The sequence below is a fragment of the Haplochromis burtoni genome, unplaced genomic scaffold, assembly GCF_018398535.1.
Source record: "Haplochromis burtoni strain Fernald_Lab_line unplaced genomic scaffold, NCSU_Asbu1 Contig_585, whole genome shotgun sequence".
Lineage (NCBI taxonomy): Eukaryota > Metazoa > Chordata > Actinopteri > Cichliformes > Cichlidae > Haplochromis > Haplochromis burtoni.
The window spans coordinates 209,865-226,336 of NW_024582946.1; the positions used below are offsets into that span (position 1 = coordinate 209,865).

A 16,472-nucleotide genomic window follows, 5' to 3' on the forward strand; every position below is an offset into this window, starting at 1 on the left:
AGTTTAACATTTAAACCTATTTTCTGCACATTCCAGCACATAAAATAAAATATTTTTTGTGTTTACACTCACTCTTTCAAATAGATGCAAGTAAAACACAGCAAAAAATAAATAAAGTCAAAGACTCAGCAGTCCTGCTGCTCTATTTTCACCTGTAAAGCAGGACTGGGGTAGGCGGAGGTTTACCCTGGTGCAGGTGTGCCGCAGCGGTCAGTGGAAGAATCCGCGAGTTTCTCTGTGAGTTTCCCATTATGTCGTAGCGCACTCGGTGCTTGCTTGGAAGTTTAGGGGTTTTTTTCGCTGTAAAAAGTTTTCTTCCCACGCACAACGGACGCTAATGTTTTTGTCACTTTTTATGGAATCAAACTCAAAATAAGGTCAGTGCTTCCACGCTTTAAACGCTGCACGCTCATACTCTCTCCCACAATCGATATATGATCCCTTGTTGATCTGCACACAGCTGTTGTCACCAACGTCGCACTCGCTTATGTCACTGTCATGAGACATTCTCGCAAAAAAATCACGATTTTAGTAACGCAGTAACGCAGCGTTCCTACGGGAAAGTAACGGTAATCTAATTACCGATTTTGCAATAGTAATCCCTTACTTTACTTGTTACTTGAAAAAAGTAATCAGATTACAGTAACGCGTTACAAGTAACGCGTTACTGCCCATCTCTGAAAGCTAGTAACAGTGAGAGTGATTAGCCTTGCTGTCTTTAGACCTACTGGTCTATGTCCAATAGCTGTGATGGATATCTCACAGGAAAGGCAATCAGACCCCATACAGTGATTGCTTGCCACATATAAGCTTTATGCAATCCCCATTCAATCATTTAAGCTTTTGTAGTAGGCACAACTTTCATGTTGAAGTGGCAACCTAATGGAGCTACAATAACACCTGACAATCATTTACTTGGACTAACTCTGGCAAGTGATTGAAAGCCACCACAGGAATGCAAGGACAGCGCTGTAAATTGCTCAAATTAGCTCATTTGCAATGATTACAACTCATTAATCCTCCACAACATAGCACATGTTCACTTGTCACAACCAATATATCTCATGGCTCAAAGTAGAAACACAGCTGTGATGTCACGGTTGTCATAAAAGTTCAGCACTGAATAATGACATGAATTTGTAATGAGCATTTGCTGGGTTAACACCAGAGCTGCTTAGATCAAGGTGAACTAAATACTGCAATTCATAATTTGTCCATTTCCAGAGTATATGAGAATGCAAAGGACTGTCACTCCTCTAGTTTGCCTATAGCATTTCTTGCGCTCAAAATTAAGGGCATATAACATATCAATGGCAGGGGAGTAGAAGATGAAAGAAATCCACAGTGGAAGACTCACTTTGAGGTTTAACGTCATGTAGCAGCTTTCGATCTGCAAAGACAGAGAGATAGAATGAGACAAAGAGGAGAGAAAGTGGTGATTAAAGTCTGAGCCTCTGTGAAGTGACTATCAAATGTGGTCTCAGATCCAACACCCTGAACAGAGGGAAGCTCTTCTACTGACTGTACTTACAAACGATATATTGGATCTCATAATGGCCTGGAAGGTTTTAATATAGTTATCAAAGGATCACAGATAAAGAAGGTGAGGTATAGATTGTATAAACTCATCTCTGAGTGAACTAATGATCTCTAATGTTTGAGGACTGAGTCGTACTTTTCTACCAGACTACACCGATCACCCATAACATTAAGACCACTGTCTAACTGTCTAAAATGATTATCTTATTGCATTGCAGTGTTCTGTTGCCTTCCCCAAACTGACAACAACATTCGTTTGGGGGATACAATGTACCAAATGCACGCTACACAAAAAAAACCTGCTCAGAATCCACCAAGAACACAAAAGGAGGCCTATTGTGAGCTTTTGCAGGATGCACTGGAGCAAGCCAGGTCCACTCAGGCCTCACTCCCACCAGACCCAAAGGAACTCACTGAATTCAGGTGTTACAATCGTTTCCATGGCTGCAGGTGTAAAACAAAATCAAGCACCAGGCATTCAGGCAGCTTCTACAAAAATTTTTAAAAGAATGGATCACTCTACAGAGTGGTACCATAATAGGATGTCACCTATGCAACAAGTCCAGTTTTGAAATTTTCTCACTTCTAAATTTTCCACAGTCAACTGTTAGTGGTACTGGGAATAACAGCAAGTCAACCACGAAGTTGTAGGCCATGTAAAATCACAGAGAGGGGTCGGCAGATGATGAGGAGCAGACTGAGCAGAGGTCGCCAACTTTCCGCAGAGTCAATCGCTACAAACCTCACAAACTTCATGTGGCCTTCAGATTCGTTCAAGAACAGTCAGTAGAGACCTTCAGAATGCATTTCTATGGCTAAGCTGTTGCATCCAGGACTTGCAACACAAAGTGCAATGCAAAGCTTCAGCTGCAGTTGTGTAAAGCATATCGCCACTGGACCCTAGAACAGTAAAGACACATTCTCTAGAGTGAGGAATCACGCTTCTCTGTCAGGTATTCTCATGGATGGTGGTTGCCAGAAGAACAGTAGATGTAAGATTGCAGTGTGCCAAGTGTAAAGTTTGGTGGAGGGGGGGATTGTGGTCTGGGGTTATTTTTAGTTCCAGTGCAAGGAACTCTTAATGCTTCAACATACCAAGATATTTTGGACAATTTCATGCTCCCAACTTTGTGGGAATAGTTTGAGAATGGCTCCTTTCTGTTCCAAGATGACTGCAAACCAGTGCACAAAGCAAGGTGCATAAATGAGTGACTATGATTTGTGAGTCCTGAACGCAAAGCAATAAAACACGTTTGAGATAAATTAGAGCGGATACTGTGAGTCCAGCTTTCTTATCCACCGCACAAACATGCTTCTGGAAGAATGGTTAAAAATTTCCATAAACACACTCCTAAACCTTGTAGAATGCAATTATTTCTTTGTTGCAACTGTGCTTATTGTCAGTAAATCTTATAGAGTTGGAAAGACTTCTTATTTCCCCTAAATGGTGCCACATTTGTAAGGAAAATGCATTTCTGGGTAAAGCAGCAGAGTTGACTATGTGGGTTGTGCCTATGAAAACCTGCCAATCTCTGCCAAAGCCAAACAGCTTATTCTGCTACTGACTCTTCTTTTGAAGATGCCAGGGACATCGCGAAGTGGGTGTCCCCAGGAGAGTACACCACAAGAAGAATCTTCCACAGTTTTGCAGTAAAGGTTTGCAGGAGGGTATGGACAAAAGCTCTCTACCCAGACAAGTAGAGGAGGATGGACTGACCTATAGTCTTCACTTCAACCCCATTGAACACTTGTAGGATCAGCTATGTATGTTGTTGATGTCAGAGTGACCAGCACAACTGACATGACTGACTGATGACAAACACTGGTTGAAAAATGAGATGCTATTCCACAGCTGGTGACCAGCATGAGGAGGAAGTGACGGGCTATTGTGGTTATAAATGGTTTCTCCACATCCAAAGGAGGCCCCTGCTTGATAAATGAATGTATGATTAAACTGCCAGTATGTCTGGTTTCTTCAGACTTCTTAACAAATCCCATACACAGCACCAAACAAGACTCAATAGCAGAAATAGTTCTCTGGCATTAGCAGAGAGCGTTTGGTCTCTTATTCGTGGGTGCAACCCGCAGACTCAACTCTGCTGCTAAACCCACAAATGCAATTTCCTTACAATTGTGGCACCAAAAAACAGGTGGTTGCTTTTCTTGCCAAGAAAAGTTAGTACAACAAAAGAAGAAATGAAATGTACTAAGTTTATATGTATGTTTATATCATGCTTATTTATGATAGCAGCAAATAGCCACAGTACTTAAAAAAACAAAAAAACCCAAAAGAAATAAATAAAAAGTACTCTGAAAGTTTTTAGTGATGTACTTGCACAAAGAAAGGTTCCTGTATCATAATATGTTTATATAGTCCATTTTAAAATGATGCTAACTCACATTTTGGCAATTGTTTTTGGCTGTTGTTACACTGGAGCTGCCAAGTTGACTGATAGAAAAAAGCTACACTGTTTTTCAGTGTTAAGATTGAGTGTAAACATTTACAAGCAATCCAAGTCAAGCTGGTATTAATGAATGTATCTCGATTTATCTACTATGTTTCTCCAATATCTGTTTTCAAACATAAAAAAACTGATAAAAGCTAAGGATCTGTGGTAGAATGGACCAAATGGACAGAAGTCATGCAATAGTCTGCGTAAAGCTGAATTAGCATTACTTGCACACTTGTGCATAGAAGCAAGGTTTAGATTTATTAATTACATTTACAGCTTATTTAACTTGTTACTGGGACCAGCTCATTTGATTTTAAATCACTTCATACCAAAATAATAATGAAATTATATTTCACACATCAAACATTATTTGAAAGTAGTGACTGGCTGACTCATGACAGGTCAAGGGAGCAGTGTACAGAAGAAAGAGTGGTGACATTATCATGGACTGGGAATCTGTGTCAGTCCACACTGTGGCTTCTTTTTCAATTCACACCTCCTCTTCAAGCACGCTTGCGATGACTTGCCATGTTATAGTAAGTGTATATATGATAATGATAATGTTGGGAAAAAAAATTAGAAAAATGATGATGACAGTAGAGAGAAAGGCCTTACTCTGGGTACACAGTCCATCTGTGCAGTTCTCAGTGGCCTCACTGTTCCCTTCGCACATTTTGCCTCGGTGTCTGGGTATTGGGGAGTTGCATTCCCGAGTTCGCTGCCTCTCACACTGACTGCTGCACACTGTCCACTGGCTCCACTCATTCCAGCCTCCATCAACTACAATATAGGGATGTAGATATCACAGAAGGGTTAGCACAAAGGCAAAACAGAAAGACAAAGACTGGCACCATCCCACATCAGTGATTGACGGTAAAAACTTTCAGTGCAATCACCAGTGACAAGTTAGAATGTACTTTGATTAATATTAAGATTAGATGTCTTAAGTGATTTCAATAAATGGTATATTTCAAATTAATGGCATATAATGTGCATCCTAATTAACTTTAATAAATAATACATATATAATATAAACAGTGCACTCGTGCCATTTTGGTAGGAGTTTAATTGGTTCACAATAAAAACCTTGTTAAGAAGTGAAGGGTTTCAGTCTATGCTAGGGGGCTATTTCTTTGAAACGGTAAGAGTCAAATAGTGCAGTAACATTAATGGAATCAAAATGAGGCTGCATAATAAAATTGTTCCTGGAGTTCCTGAAACAGCCTAATTATCATTAGAAAAAAGACAGGGAAAAACATTGTTATACAGGCTCAATCAAAGGACTTCTAAATACTGAAGAACTCAAGGGACTTTCATAGAGTACTTTTTGAGACAGTTCACAGTTTATGCAGGCTTATGATGCTTTAAATTGATTTTCTTTCTTTACACATTAAAACCACTTACACCTAAACTTTAAAATTGATCATCTTATTACACTCCAATGTTCTGTTGTCTCCCCAAAGAAGCAACAGCACTCCCTTGGCAGGGCAATGTACCGCACAACAGCAAAAAAAAATCTGTTCTGAATCAGCCAGTAGAATACAACAAGCCCACAGTAAGATGAGCATTTGCAAATTTTAATTAAGAGGTCACAATAATAAATACAGATACAGCTTTAGATTTTTATAGGTTTTTATTAAAGTGGTATAATAATATGTGGTATAATAATATAGCATAATAGGTTTCTTGCCATAGCACCATTAGATACTGTTGGGAATACTTTATGACACTATTTTAATAGGCTCAGGTAGAGGAGCAGCAGCAGAAAACAGCTGCTTATTCTACATATTTTTAGAATTCTTCTTCATTCTAATTACTTACTAGTTACTCTTAGCATCTAGTTACTGGGCCACTGAGGGCATGTGTCCTTAACTGACACAATTGTATTACCAGAAAGCTAGGATTTCACTTGGGACATATTATCAATACTGTATTTATTAAAATGCAGATTCAATTTTTTGTTTGTTTGTCTGCAAAAAGGGGCAAACGGATTGATTCAGTCCTATTTGTTGAGGACTCACTACTATGTTCCAGGCCAAATTGCCAACCAACTTTCCTAAAAATATGTTTCTGAAGAAATAAGCTAAATAAGCTACATTCTCAATGACATTGTTTGGTTAAAAAAAAAGTGTCTTAAATACATTTGACAATACTAAACAATATTTGCCATTTATGCGTTGGTTTATTAGTTATATTGATGATCATGTCTTCCCACGTCATGTCTTTGCTATGTATGTGTGGCCTGGGGGGTGTCCAATTTCACTGCAGGTGTAAACATTGTATGTGACAAATGAAAGGCTCAATCGATTGATTGATTACTTCTTATTTTTGATTAATATTTCTTTTTTTCAGAAAGTAGAGTCCATGCTATGGACTTTTTGAGGTCTCTGCTCAGTAAAATAAATGATAATAGATAAATATAGTCTGCTATAAAGAAAATAGGAAGTGACACATCCCTCGCCTGCCATCAAGCTCATCTTCTCTCTCATTTGGAAAGAAAGCATATTGAACAAAATGTCCATCTTTCTTTAAGATAAAGACTAATTTTCCCTTTGGTAAAACACATACACAAATTTAAAAATGTACATGTTTCTACAGCAAGCTCAACTAAACACATGGATTCAGTATGATGCACAAATACAAGTGCTGGTCTGTTGGTACAGCTTGAGAGAGACACTTTCTCCCCATTAACCCCAAGGCCTGTTTATATAATGGAGTTTCATGCAAGGCTATGAAACCAAGGCAGCCTGGTGCATGCTAATAGATGGGATTCTTCCACCATGCTCTGTCATCTGATCAAGGAGGGCCTCATCATGCTTAGCTTAACAAATACAGGGAGACCATATGGCGCCTGAAGATTTTTTGGCAGCAGCGGCGATACCCATAATACAGTCTTGTGGGCGATGAAGAAGGTAATTTTCCTTTGTGAAGTTCCACAGGCCCTACCTACACACTGCAATTGTTTGTGGGTTTTTCTCACCTACTTGTAATGCAAACAAGGTGTTTGTATGTTGGGGAGAGAACGCTGAGTGCTTCTGAGTTTGACCACAAACACTAGTCATTGTTTGCGTATTGTTTCCCCTATGACTTCTTGCTCTGATTCTGTTGAATGAGCTCATTTGCCAACTGGTAAACAATAGAGAGAGTTTGACAAACTGTAGCACTTGCAACATTTTGGCTTCATAACTTGCCCTTTCTGGTAATTTTATGTTGTTTTTCGGCAATGTCTAGTTTCTTAAATTGGCTACATATAAATTCTCATTCATTTTGTTTTGGTGATATTTTTAGAGCATACGTTTCCCTTTCTTTTTCAGTTTTACCAGATCTTCTGGTTGAACTTAATTACAAACACAACACAACATTTTCTTTCATTGAAACAGTTCTGTGTTTATCAGAAGCAAGCAACTTTTGAAGTTTTTATGAACCGGCAGTAGATTTAGCTTCTATCATATTACATAAACAGACAATATATAATACATTGATGTATAAATATTTTGTGTTCAGTAACTTGGATTCTAAACCCTGCAGTGGCAGCAGACTTTCAAAGCACGTTTGAAGAGAGATCATTTCTTAAATTTATTTTATTTTACAGTCAGGGAAAACAGTGGCTGGAATAACCAAAATGACTGTGACTGTTTGAATTTCTGATCTCATTGCCTTAGAAATGATTGCTTTAAAGACATAGACCAGGTCTATGACCACTCGTCTAAAAAACGGGATAAGAGGGAGTCAGTAGACTATGATGTAGTTGCTGAAGGATTGCAACTTGTGCAAAATGAGATGGCACTCAGTAAACATACTTTTAAATAGAAATTTAACCAGAATGCAACCAGCTGAGATGACTCCCCTACTGGAGAGACAATCGCTGACGAGTTGGGCTCATTAGAAAAGTACAGATTGGTTGCAGTGTGTTGGCAGTCTTTCTGTCTTTTTAAATTAACAACTAACCAGGCAACCTTCGTGATTAGTTTGCAATCAAAGGTGGTTGTCAAGAGGCCGAGGGTGCTGCAAGCCCAACCACTGGTGACAGTAAAAACTTTCAGTGCAATCGACGGGAAACAACAAATTTTGACTACTTGTAGTGAGGTTGCTGTCCTATTTTTACTCTAGTGTGTGAGCCATTAGGTACACCACCATAGTGAAAGTACCAAAGTATTAGCATCACTGGTTCACTTTGCAAATTTTTTATAATACAGAGGAAAAAGAGAGAAAAAGGCATGTATGTAACACTGTCTGACATTTAAGAAATTACAGTCACTGCTTGTGCCCGTTACAAGATAAGCTCACAAATTGCTGGTTTTCTGCTTAGTCAATGACAGATGTGAAAATTATACTCATGCAACATTACACTTGTCTGGGCCAAGAAGTGATGTGTCAGACATCTTCTGCTAAATAATACAGTAATGTACTAAGTGTTTACTTTGTTAGCAGCAAGTACTTAATGTTCCCTAATATTGGCTAACTATGAAAACTTGCAGGACACACCAAACCAAATGAGACCCAGGAGTGATTATATAAAAAGATGCAAGGAGATATTCTAATGACTTAGAAATGTATCTTGTAACTTAGAACTAAAATAATGATTTATATTTCTTTGAAATGATAAGGGTTTTCTTTAATTTGCCAAAAGTCACTGGCAAAAAGGGATTTTACTTTGATTTCATGTTTTTTTTCCTTCCCTATTAACATAATGATGCCATAGAGATTATATTGTGCCGACTTTCACCTAAATGCATAGTTATAGTAATTTTTGTGGAAGAATTCAGCAGTTTACAGCTGAATTTGTTGTGTCTCTTTGCCTCACATGACTAGTGTCTTTTCTAACTTGGAGAGGCTTTTTGAGTTGTCCTTGCTGGGCCACAGCTTCCCAGGTACAATGCTCAGAGCCTTCTGGTATTACAGCCATCTCCACAGTGCAGTTGGGGTCTGTCTTTGGGATTTTATTACCAGATCAACTTTTCTTCAGAGGAGAGCCTAGGGGATCCAGATACTCTCTGTTCACACCATGTAACCACACATGTGTGTCTTTCTAGCTGGGTGTACATGTGCATTATTTCTAGGATTGTGATGTTTGGCACTTTGTCCCATCAGATAATGTTCTGGATGCACTGGAGGTAGCACGTGTTATTTATTTTTATCCAGTACAGAACATTTCAGGACCCTCTGGTTTAGAGGAAGTGCATGGATAGAATAATTAGGCAGAGGCACTGGTATGAAGAGAATGGGAGAGTTAATTCCAGTTTGTATTGTATATGTATTGTTATTGGGGTTTTTTGGACTTCTTTCAAGTTTCAGCAGCCATATTGTTAACATGGTTAGCATTATAAGCTTACCTTTTTCAGGTAACTTATGGTAATGTAGGAAAGTTTTATATTGTTATTCAGCTGTTTTTTATTTTAATTTTACATTTCCAAAATAAACATCAGAAATTATAAGACAGGTTTTCCTTAAAGAAAATGCATGACTGCATATACTGCTCCAAAAGATATATAATGGTGATTACAGATTGACAAGGTACAACACAAACTCTATGGGAAGGGGTAGCCAGGACGTCAAGTCAGAGGGGAGATACTGTCACCCCCACCCTCAGAGAATGGGTAAACAAGCACCAAGAAAAATAACACCAGCTACTGATTGATGGAGATGTCACTCAATACTGCAAAACCAGATTGACCAACCTGTGCACCACCTGGACTGACTACAAGAAGAAAGCCTGTGACTCAGTGCCTAACACGTTGATCCTAGAATGCTTTGAACAATAGGTCAACAAGACTTGACAGGTCATCATCAGGAATTTCATAGGGATGTGGTGAACAACACTTAGAGGCCAACTTCAAGCCAGGTCACTATCAAGTGTGGGATTTAACAAGGAGATGTTCTGTCCACACTTTTCTGTATATACCTGAACCCTTCAGATCATTAACAATACTGGCTACTATATGGCATGTACGATAGTGGGTGATATTGAAAAGCCCTACCAATGACTGGACAAATTTGGACTAAGAGAAAACACATAGGTGGTAATTATGGCAACCCAAGAACAAACTCTAAGTACAAGATCATTAGACGCTGGACTCTACCTCCCCAGATGCAGACTGTGCAAAGATGTCCCTGAGACAATACAATACGTAATAGTAGGGACACCATAACCAAGTGGCCGGCATAGTGTATTAGAACATCTGTGCAGAGTATGGGGGGGCTAGAAGTCCTGAGATCAAAATGGGATATAGCTGGGGCAATATCGTGTGGGAATTCCAGATACAGATGGACAAACTGGTGATGGCTGACAATGTACTGGTAGACAAGCAGATGAAGAAGGCCGTAGTGATAGATATTGTTAAACCAAGTGATAGTAACATCAGGAAAAAGGAATACAAGAAGCTTGAGAAATACCAAGTGCTGGGAGAGGAGCTAGACAATATATGGAGGGTGAAAGCAACAGCTGTCCAAGTAGTAATCGTAGCACCCGAGGCTGTGACCCCCAAACTGGGTAAGTGACTCCAGCACATTCCTGGAATGCCATGCGAGATTTCTGTCCATAAGAGAGCATTACTAGAAACAGCAAAGATACTATGCATGGCCCTCAAGCTCCTAGACATCTAGTCGAGGACCCGCGCTTGAGGGATAAAGATAACCTGCAGGGCGAGTGGAAAGTATTATATTTTTCCATTGTTACATTTATATATTTTTTGTTGTTAAGTGTTTAAAAACAATAACGTTTTTATCATCTGACTATGACACTGTGGTATAATAAAGATATTAAACAAGGATAAATTAACCATACATGCCTGTGCCATACACGAGCAATGTGAAAGCAGCATCCACTCTGAGTTTGTGCACTGCAGTGCAGAATTTCTATTAACTTAACTTTAAAAAGCTATTTTTTCCAAATGGAAACAGGGGCTCCATTTCTGTGTATTTTCTCTTCTCTTTGCAATCTACCTTGGCTGTCTGCCTCATCATGCTGCAGTAACTATCCTTGTGCATTCAGAACATCATTGAGGCAATGATCTGGGGTGCCCTGTCAAAACTGGACGCACTTGTCAATCAGCAGCTCAAGACAGGTTCGCAGGGTCTTCTGCTTCACTCAAGTCTGTTTTTTCTACACAAAGACTAGGTTCAACCCTGATAAAAGGGCAAAATGCACTTCTGTACCTGGCCCACATACAACTTCAACCATCATGTCGGGGCTCCAGGCCATGGTAGAGGCACAGGCCTGCTTATCTCTGCTGAGGAGGGAGATTTTCTTTCCTCTATTTTTGAACTTAATTATTTTTCCCCGTAAACGGCATGCTGTTAAAACAACCCACCGTTCTCTCCATCTCTTAAAGACTGCATTTAAGGCTGACAGCTTTAATTGGTAGCAAGAGGCAGGAAGTTGGAAACTTCAAAACACACACATCAGCCATTGTCCAAAAAGCCCAATTTCTGTTTCATCCTGCAAGGCAGGAAAGCCAGAAAGCCAACTCTGAAAGCCAGACCTTAAAAAACTGAGGCAGAGCCACTATTATTGATTAGTAACACCATCAAGTGTTTTTTTCTCCTGCACTAAAATGCAAGGTTTTACTTGAACTTTGATCTGATCAGTGTGGCTGGGACAGAGAACAGTGGTTTGAAAAAAGTCTGCTTGCATACTATGTACTGATAGTTTTAGGATATTGCAAAAATGAAAAAAAAAATGTATTGGGACAGAATAACTATGTCTCTTGGATATTAAATAATATGGTCATTGGGCAATTGGAGTGCAGAATTAAGCTACTTCTTCTATAGATGTAGCTTAATTTGATTAATTAGTTGAGTGTTAGCCCTGGTGAGACAGTGAAATGACAAAAATGGTACCATTTGTTGTGCCTTGTGTCTTTTTCATTGCACTCTCGGATTTATTTCTATCCGCCTCAACTGCTGAAAGCCATTGATGGTAATGATGGGATCCAGAGTGTTTACACATAGCCTTGTCTGTGAGAAACACATAACACCTCATTCACTAGAACTGTTACTTTATTTTCCAGCAAGAAAGAGACATATGACTTAAATCCCCTCCGCTGGGCATGTTGCAGGGCAAACTGTAGCTCCGCTGAAAGAGGAGGTAATAACCTGGCAGAACATATCCAGTAATGCAATAGCTCAAAAAAGTCACCAGCAATAAATTGCACACTATTTTCAAATAGCAAAAAGTTAATATAGAATCTTTCTAAGATCAGAACAGCTTAAAGTGCAGAAATTGAAAAGGTGACAACATACATATAAGAATTTAGTTATTGTTATGGATCAGAATGTATCATTTAAAATCTGTTTTGTTCCAACTTTTCATTATGCAGCCAAGCCCTGCTGTTTCAAACTGAAAATGACTGTTTACTAAATACAAAGCAAATGAACGTGATTCAGGATGTCAGAATGCCGGATTATCTACAAAATACGAAGCAAGAAGCATGGAATTATGTAGTAAATAAAGAATTGATAAATAACTCAATATATCTAAATATATCTTATAGTTTTGATTCCTGAAAATAACCACCGTTTGTTCAGGTGTTGTCAGGGTTCAGTTGTGAAATTTCTTGCCTTCTTAGTGGGGTTGAGAATATCGGTTGTTTTCTGCGGAAGTCAGGTTAGTTAGTACACAGCTGACAACCCTATTGGACAGCTGTTAGAAATCAAATTATGGCAAGAACCAATCAGCTGAGTGAAGAGAAACGACAGTCCATCAATACTGTAAGAACTGACAGTCAGTCAATCCGGAAAATTGCTAAAACTTTGAATGTGTCCTCAAGTGCAGTCACAAAAACCATCTGGGGCTACGATGAAACTGTCTCACATGAGGACCGCCCCAGGAAAGGAAGACCAACAGTCACCTTTGCTGCTGAGGATGAATATATTTGAGTCACTAGCCTCAGAAGTTAACAGCACCTCAGATTAGAGAATAGAGAAATGTCACACAGGGTTCCAGTAGCAGACACATCTCTACACCAACTGTTCTGAGGAGACTGTGTGAATCAGGCCTTTATGGTCAAACTACTAAGGAAAAGCAACAAGCAGAAGAGATTTGTTTGGGCCAAGAAACACAAGGACTGGACATTAAACCGGTGGAAATCTGTGCTTTAGTCTGACAAGTCCAAATTTGAAATCTCTGGTTCCACCTGCAGTGACTTTGTGCGACGCAGAAAAGGTGAATGGATGTTCTCTACATGCATGGTTGCCACAATGAAGAATGAGGTGTGATGTTGTCGGGGTGCTTTGCTTGTGACACTGTTGGGGAATTTTTCCCAATTGAAGGCACACTGAACCAGCATAGCTACCACAGCATCCTGTGGTGACATGCCATCCCATCTGGTTTGCGTTTACCATCATTTATTTTTCAAAAGGACAATGACCCCAAACACATCTCCAGGCTGTGTAAGGACAATTTGGCCAAGAAGGAGAGTGATGGAGTGCCTCCACAGTCACCTGACCAAAACCCAATGGAAATGGTTTGGGATGAGATGGACCTCAGAGTGAAGCCAAAAGGGCCAACAAGTGCTCAGCATCTCTGGGTACACCTTCAAGATTGTATGGAGACTTATAGATTTTGTTTAAAAAAAGACAGAGTACTGCAGGTGAATCACTGCAGAAACCATAAAAAGACCATCATCAAAGTAAACAGCATTCATTTCTTTCTCCCCTTCTTTCCCCCAGTCAAGTCTGTCCCATATTCAGCAAGTGAAAATAAAATAAACAATAAAAGGTGAATCAAATGGACCATTACGGCAAGGCTGGGATGGTCAATTTGGTAAAGTAAATCCATTGGGCATCTTTCTTCGCCTTTAGACAACAATTCTGATGGCAAAAGAGCCAAACGGGACAGGCAAAAAAAAAAAAAAGTAAACAGCATTCATAGGAATCTACCGTAGCAGATTATTTTTTTCATTACTTTTAAAAACTGACAGCACTGTGCTGATGATATTATGGCATTTCATCTGTCCTTCTGGCCAGGTCACTTTGGTTTCTCTTTGCGCTATGTCAAATACTTTGATGAAAGGTTTCTGATTATACTTTATAATTTGTGCCGTTAATAGCATTTCATTACATATCCCAGATTTAAAAACAACTAATTGGTTTTTCCCTCAACTTATTTTACAAACTAATGAGTATTCATCTGGACTAATTCTCTCTGCTTGACTTCTGCCCCTTCTCCTTCTTCTTCCAATGTTTGATCCTTCTCTGGTGTTGCCATTAAACTGGACCAAACTTTCGGTCCCCATCTGTCCATCTGAAGCCTCCCAGACAAAACTCTCATGGCATATACTTGTAACTGAATTACCTTTTTTTTCTGTTCACGTGTGAAAATGAATGTGATGATGTGCGAAACTGCTGCTAAAACGGCTTTAAGTGATCAATTTATTCTGAAATCTATTCATATCCGTCTTCTCTGATTTTCAAGAACATTTTCCTGCACAAGTTATTAGTCTGGCATCTTCCAAGCCAACCCTAAATGTATATTTCCACACCACAGGTTGACCAAATTGGGAAAACTCCAAAACACTTGAACATATTTTCCTAATGAACTGCTTTTAGCACATTAAAAGTAAAAGTACACACGTGAGTATTTTGCATTGCTGCACAATAAAGGATTACCAAAATGTGCAAAACAATTACAGCAACCTACTCCCTTTGTCTTCTTTACTTTGCTCCTCTTTTTTCACTTATACATCAGACTTGAACTATGATGACCAATGACTGACATCAGTTTGTGATGACCAATCTGTGAGTGTGGGTTTTATGTGTGTAATTACAGAAGAAAGTTTGAGCGGAGTTTTCACCTAGTGCCATTCGATTAGGCTACAAAAGAAGTTCATTTACAACTTCCCTCTCATGCAGAAATAACTGGGCCTGTCAGGATGTAGAGATCAAACATATCTCATTTTGTCACGCTGATTTTAAATGTCAAAGATTAGAGCATTTGCGCATATCTGTAATACATGCATATAAATAATCTCGCTAACAATGTACAGAGCTAAAGGCCAACTATATATGCTTGAACAAACCTGTCACTTAAAAATGACTATGGAATGAGAAATTCATACATTTGCACTGGCAAATTAGCAAGAAATTACCTTTTTTATCATCATAAGAAGGAAATATTTGTACAGCAACTCTCTCAGTACTAATGCACAATACTGTTTGTGAACTCATTGGCATAACAATTTGATTTAAAAGTTGGATTTAAGCACATTTAGGGCAGTGATTATAATGCATTTCCTCCAAATTGTACTTTTTGAAGCATGCAAACGTATTTTTAGGTGTTAGTGTCTCTGTAGCAAATAAAAATGTTATGTAAGGATATTATTTCTCTTCTCTTAGCAGAGGTAATGGACAATACTCCATCATCCATGACTTTTCTCTTTCTCTCTCTCTCTCTCTATATATATATATACATATATACAAATCTGATCATTTGTCAACATCGAATACTTAAAATGTTTAATTAATTTAATGGCTAAATCCAAGAAGTTCAGTCAGTCATCCCCCAGTTTAGTCCAGACTGATATTTCCACTTCAGTACTGATTCTCTGACATTTTAATTTGTTTGGTTATTACTAAACACCTGAGAAGCATGACATTTCCATCTGCCTCAGGTCTGTATTCAGTGCTATTCAACAAATATAAATTCAGTTAATTCAGCTTGCATGCAACTGATGCAGCAGAGCTGATCACTCTACTTTCTTTTATTGTTAATGTTATCGGACAATGCGATATATCAACAGTGTTTCATGTGTACTATATTTTTCTGTAACTTTGAATCATAATATTTACTTCTCGTTACCTTCTTTACATTTAAATATACTATAGTATAAATATAGTATGAGTCAAAGCTCTCACAGTTTAAAGCTTTGCCAACTTTCTTTCATCCTTCATTCTCATACTCTCATGCCAAATATGAGGAAACCCAGTATTTTATGAGGAAAAAATAGATTGATTAAGTTGGCTTTTTTTTAGTCTGATCAGATTTGTTCCATGTTTCACCACCAACAACAGTCCTAGACACCAGAGCACAGAAACTACAGTTTATGGCCATGAGTTGCTGGAGGTGTGCAGACCTGTTGGAGGCTGTAACAAGTTCAAAGGAGATTATTCGGTGCAGGTAGCCTAAAGAACAAACTTCCACATATTTTTGTGTAGTTTAAATACCTGCAGCCTCATAAGATCAAAGGTCACTTTTAGTAAATCTGATCCATTTGCTTTTTTTTTAGTGTTTGGTTAAAAAAAGTAACTAATTGTAATTGTATATTGTAATAGCTGATAGTCACTTATGAATTACTTATGAAGATTTAGGCTGTTATTGTTTTGCAGGACTGCATATGACCCTAAGTGCACAGTGGGATGTCTAGACTATTAAAGGCGCCAGTTTGTACAAGAGAATAATCCCAGTACGGCAATATCAGATCATGTGTCGGTGACAAAGAATATTCTACATAAAAGTCCATGTAAAGTGCCCCCCTGCCCCCC

The 16,472-nt window shown here is 38.7% G+C and overlaps 1 protein-coding gene across 1 annotated transcript in view; it reads right to left on the reverse strand.

The window, feature by feature from the left end:
• Positions 1 to 16,472, reverse strand: part of LOC102294053 (netrin receptor UNC5D) — a gene marked incomplete at its 5' end in the record, with an annotated part of 168,017 nt that overhangs the window by 82,401 nt on the left and 69,144 nt on the right. The window contains 2 exons of the mRNA XM_042214549.1: positions 1,358 to 1,390; positions 4,608 to 4,772. Of these exons, the coding sequence (XP_042070483.1) occupies positions 1,358 to 1,390; positions 4,608 to 4,772 (198 nt within the window). The remainder of the gene's footprint in view (positions 1 to 1,357; positions 1,391 to 4,607; positions 4,773 to 16,472) is intronic.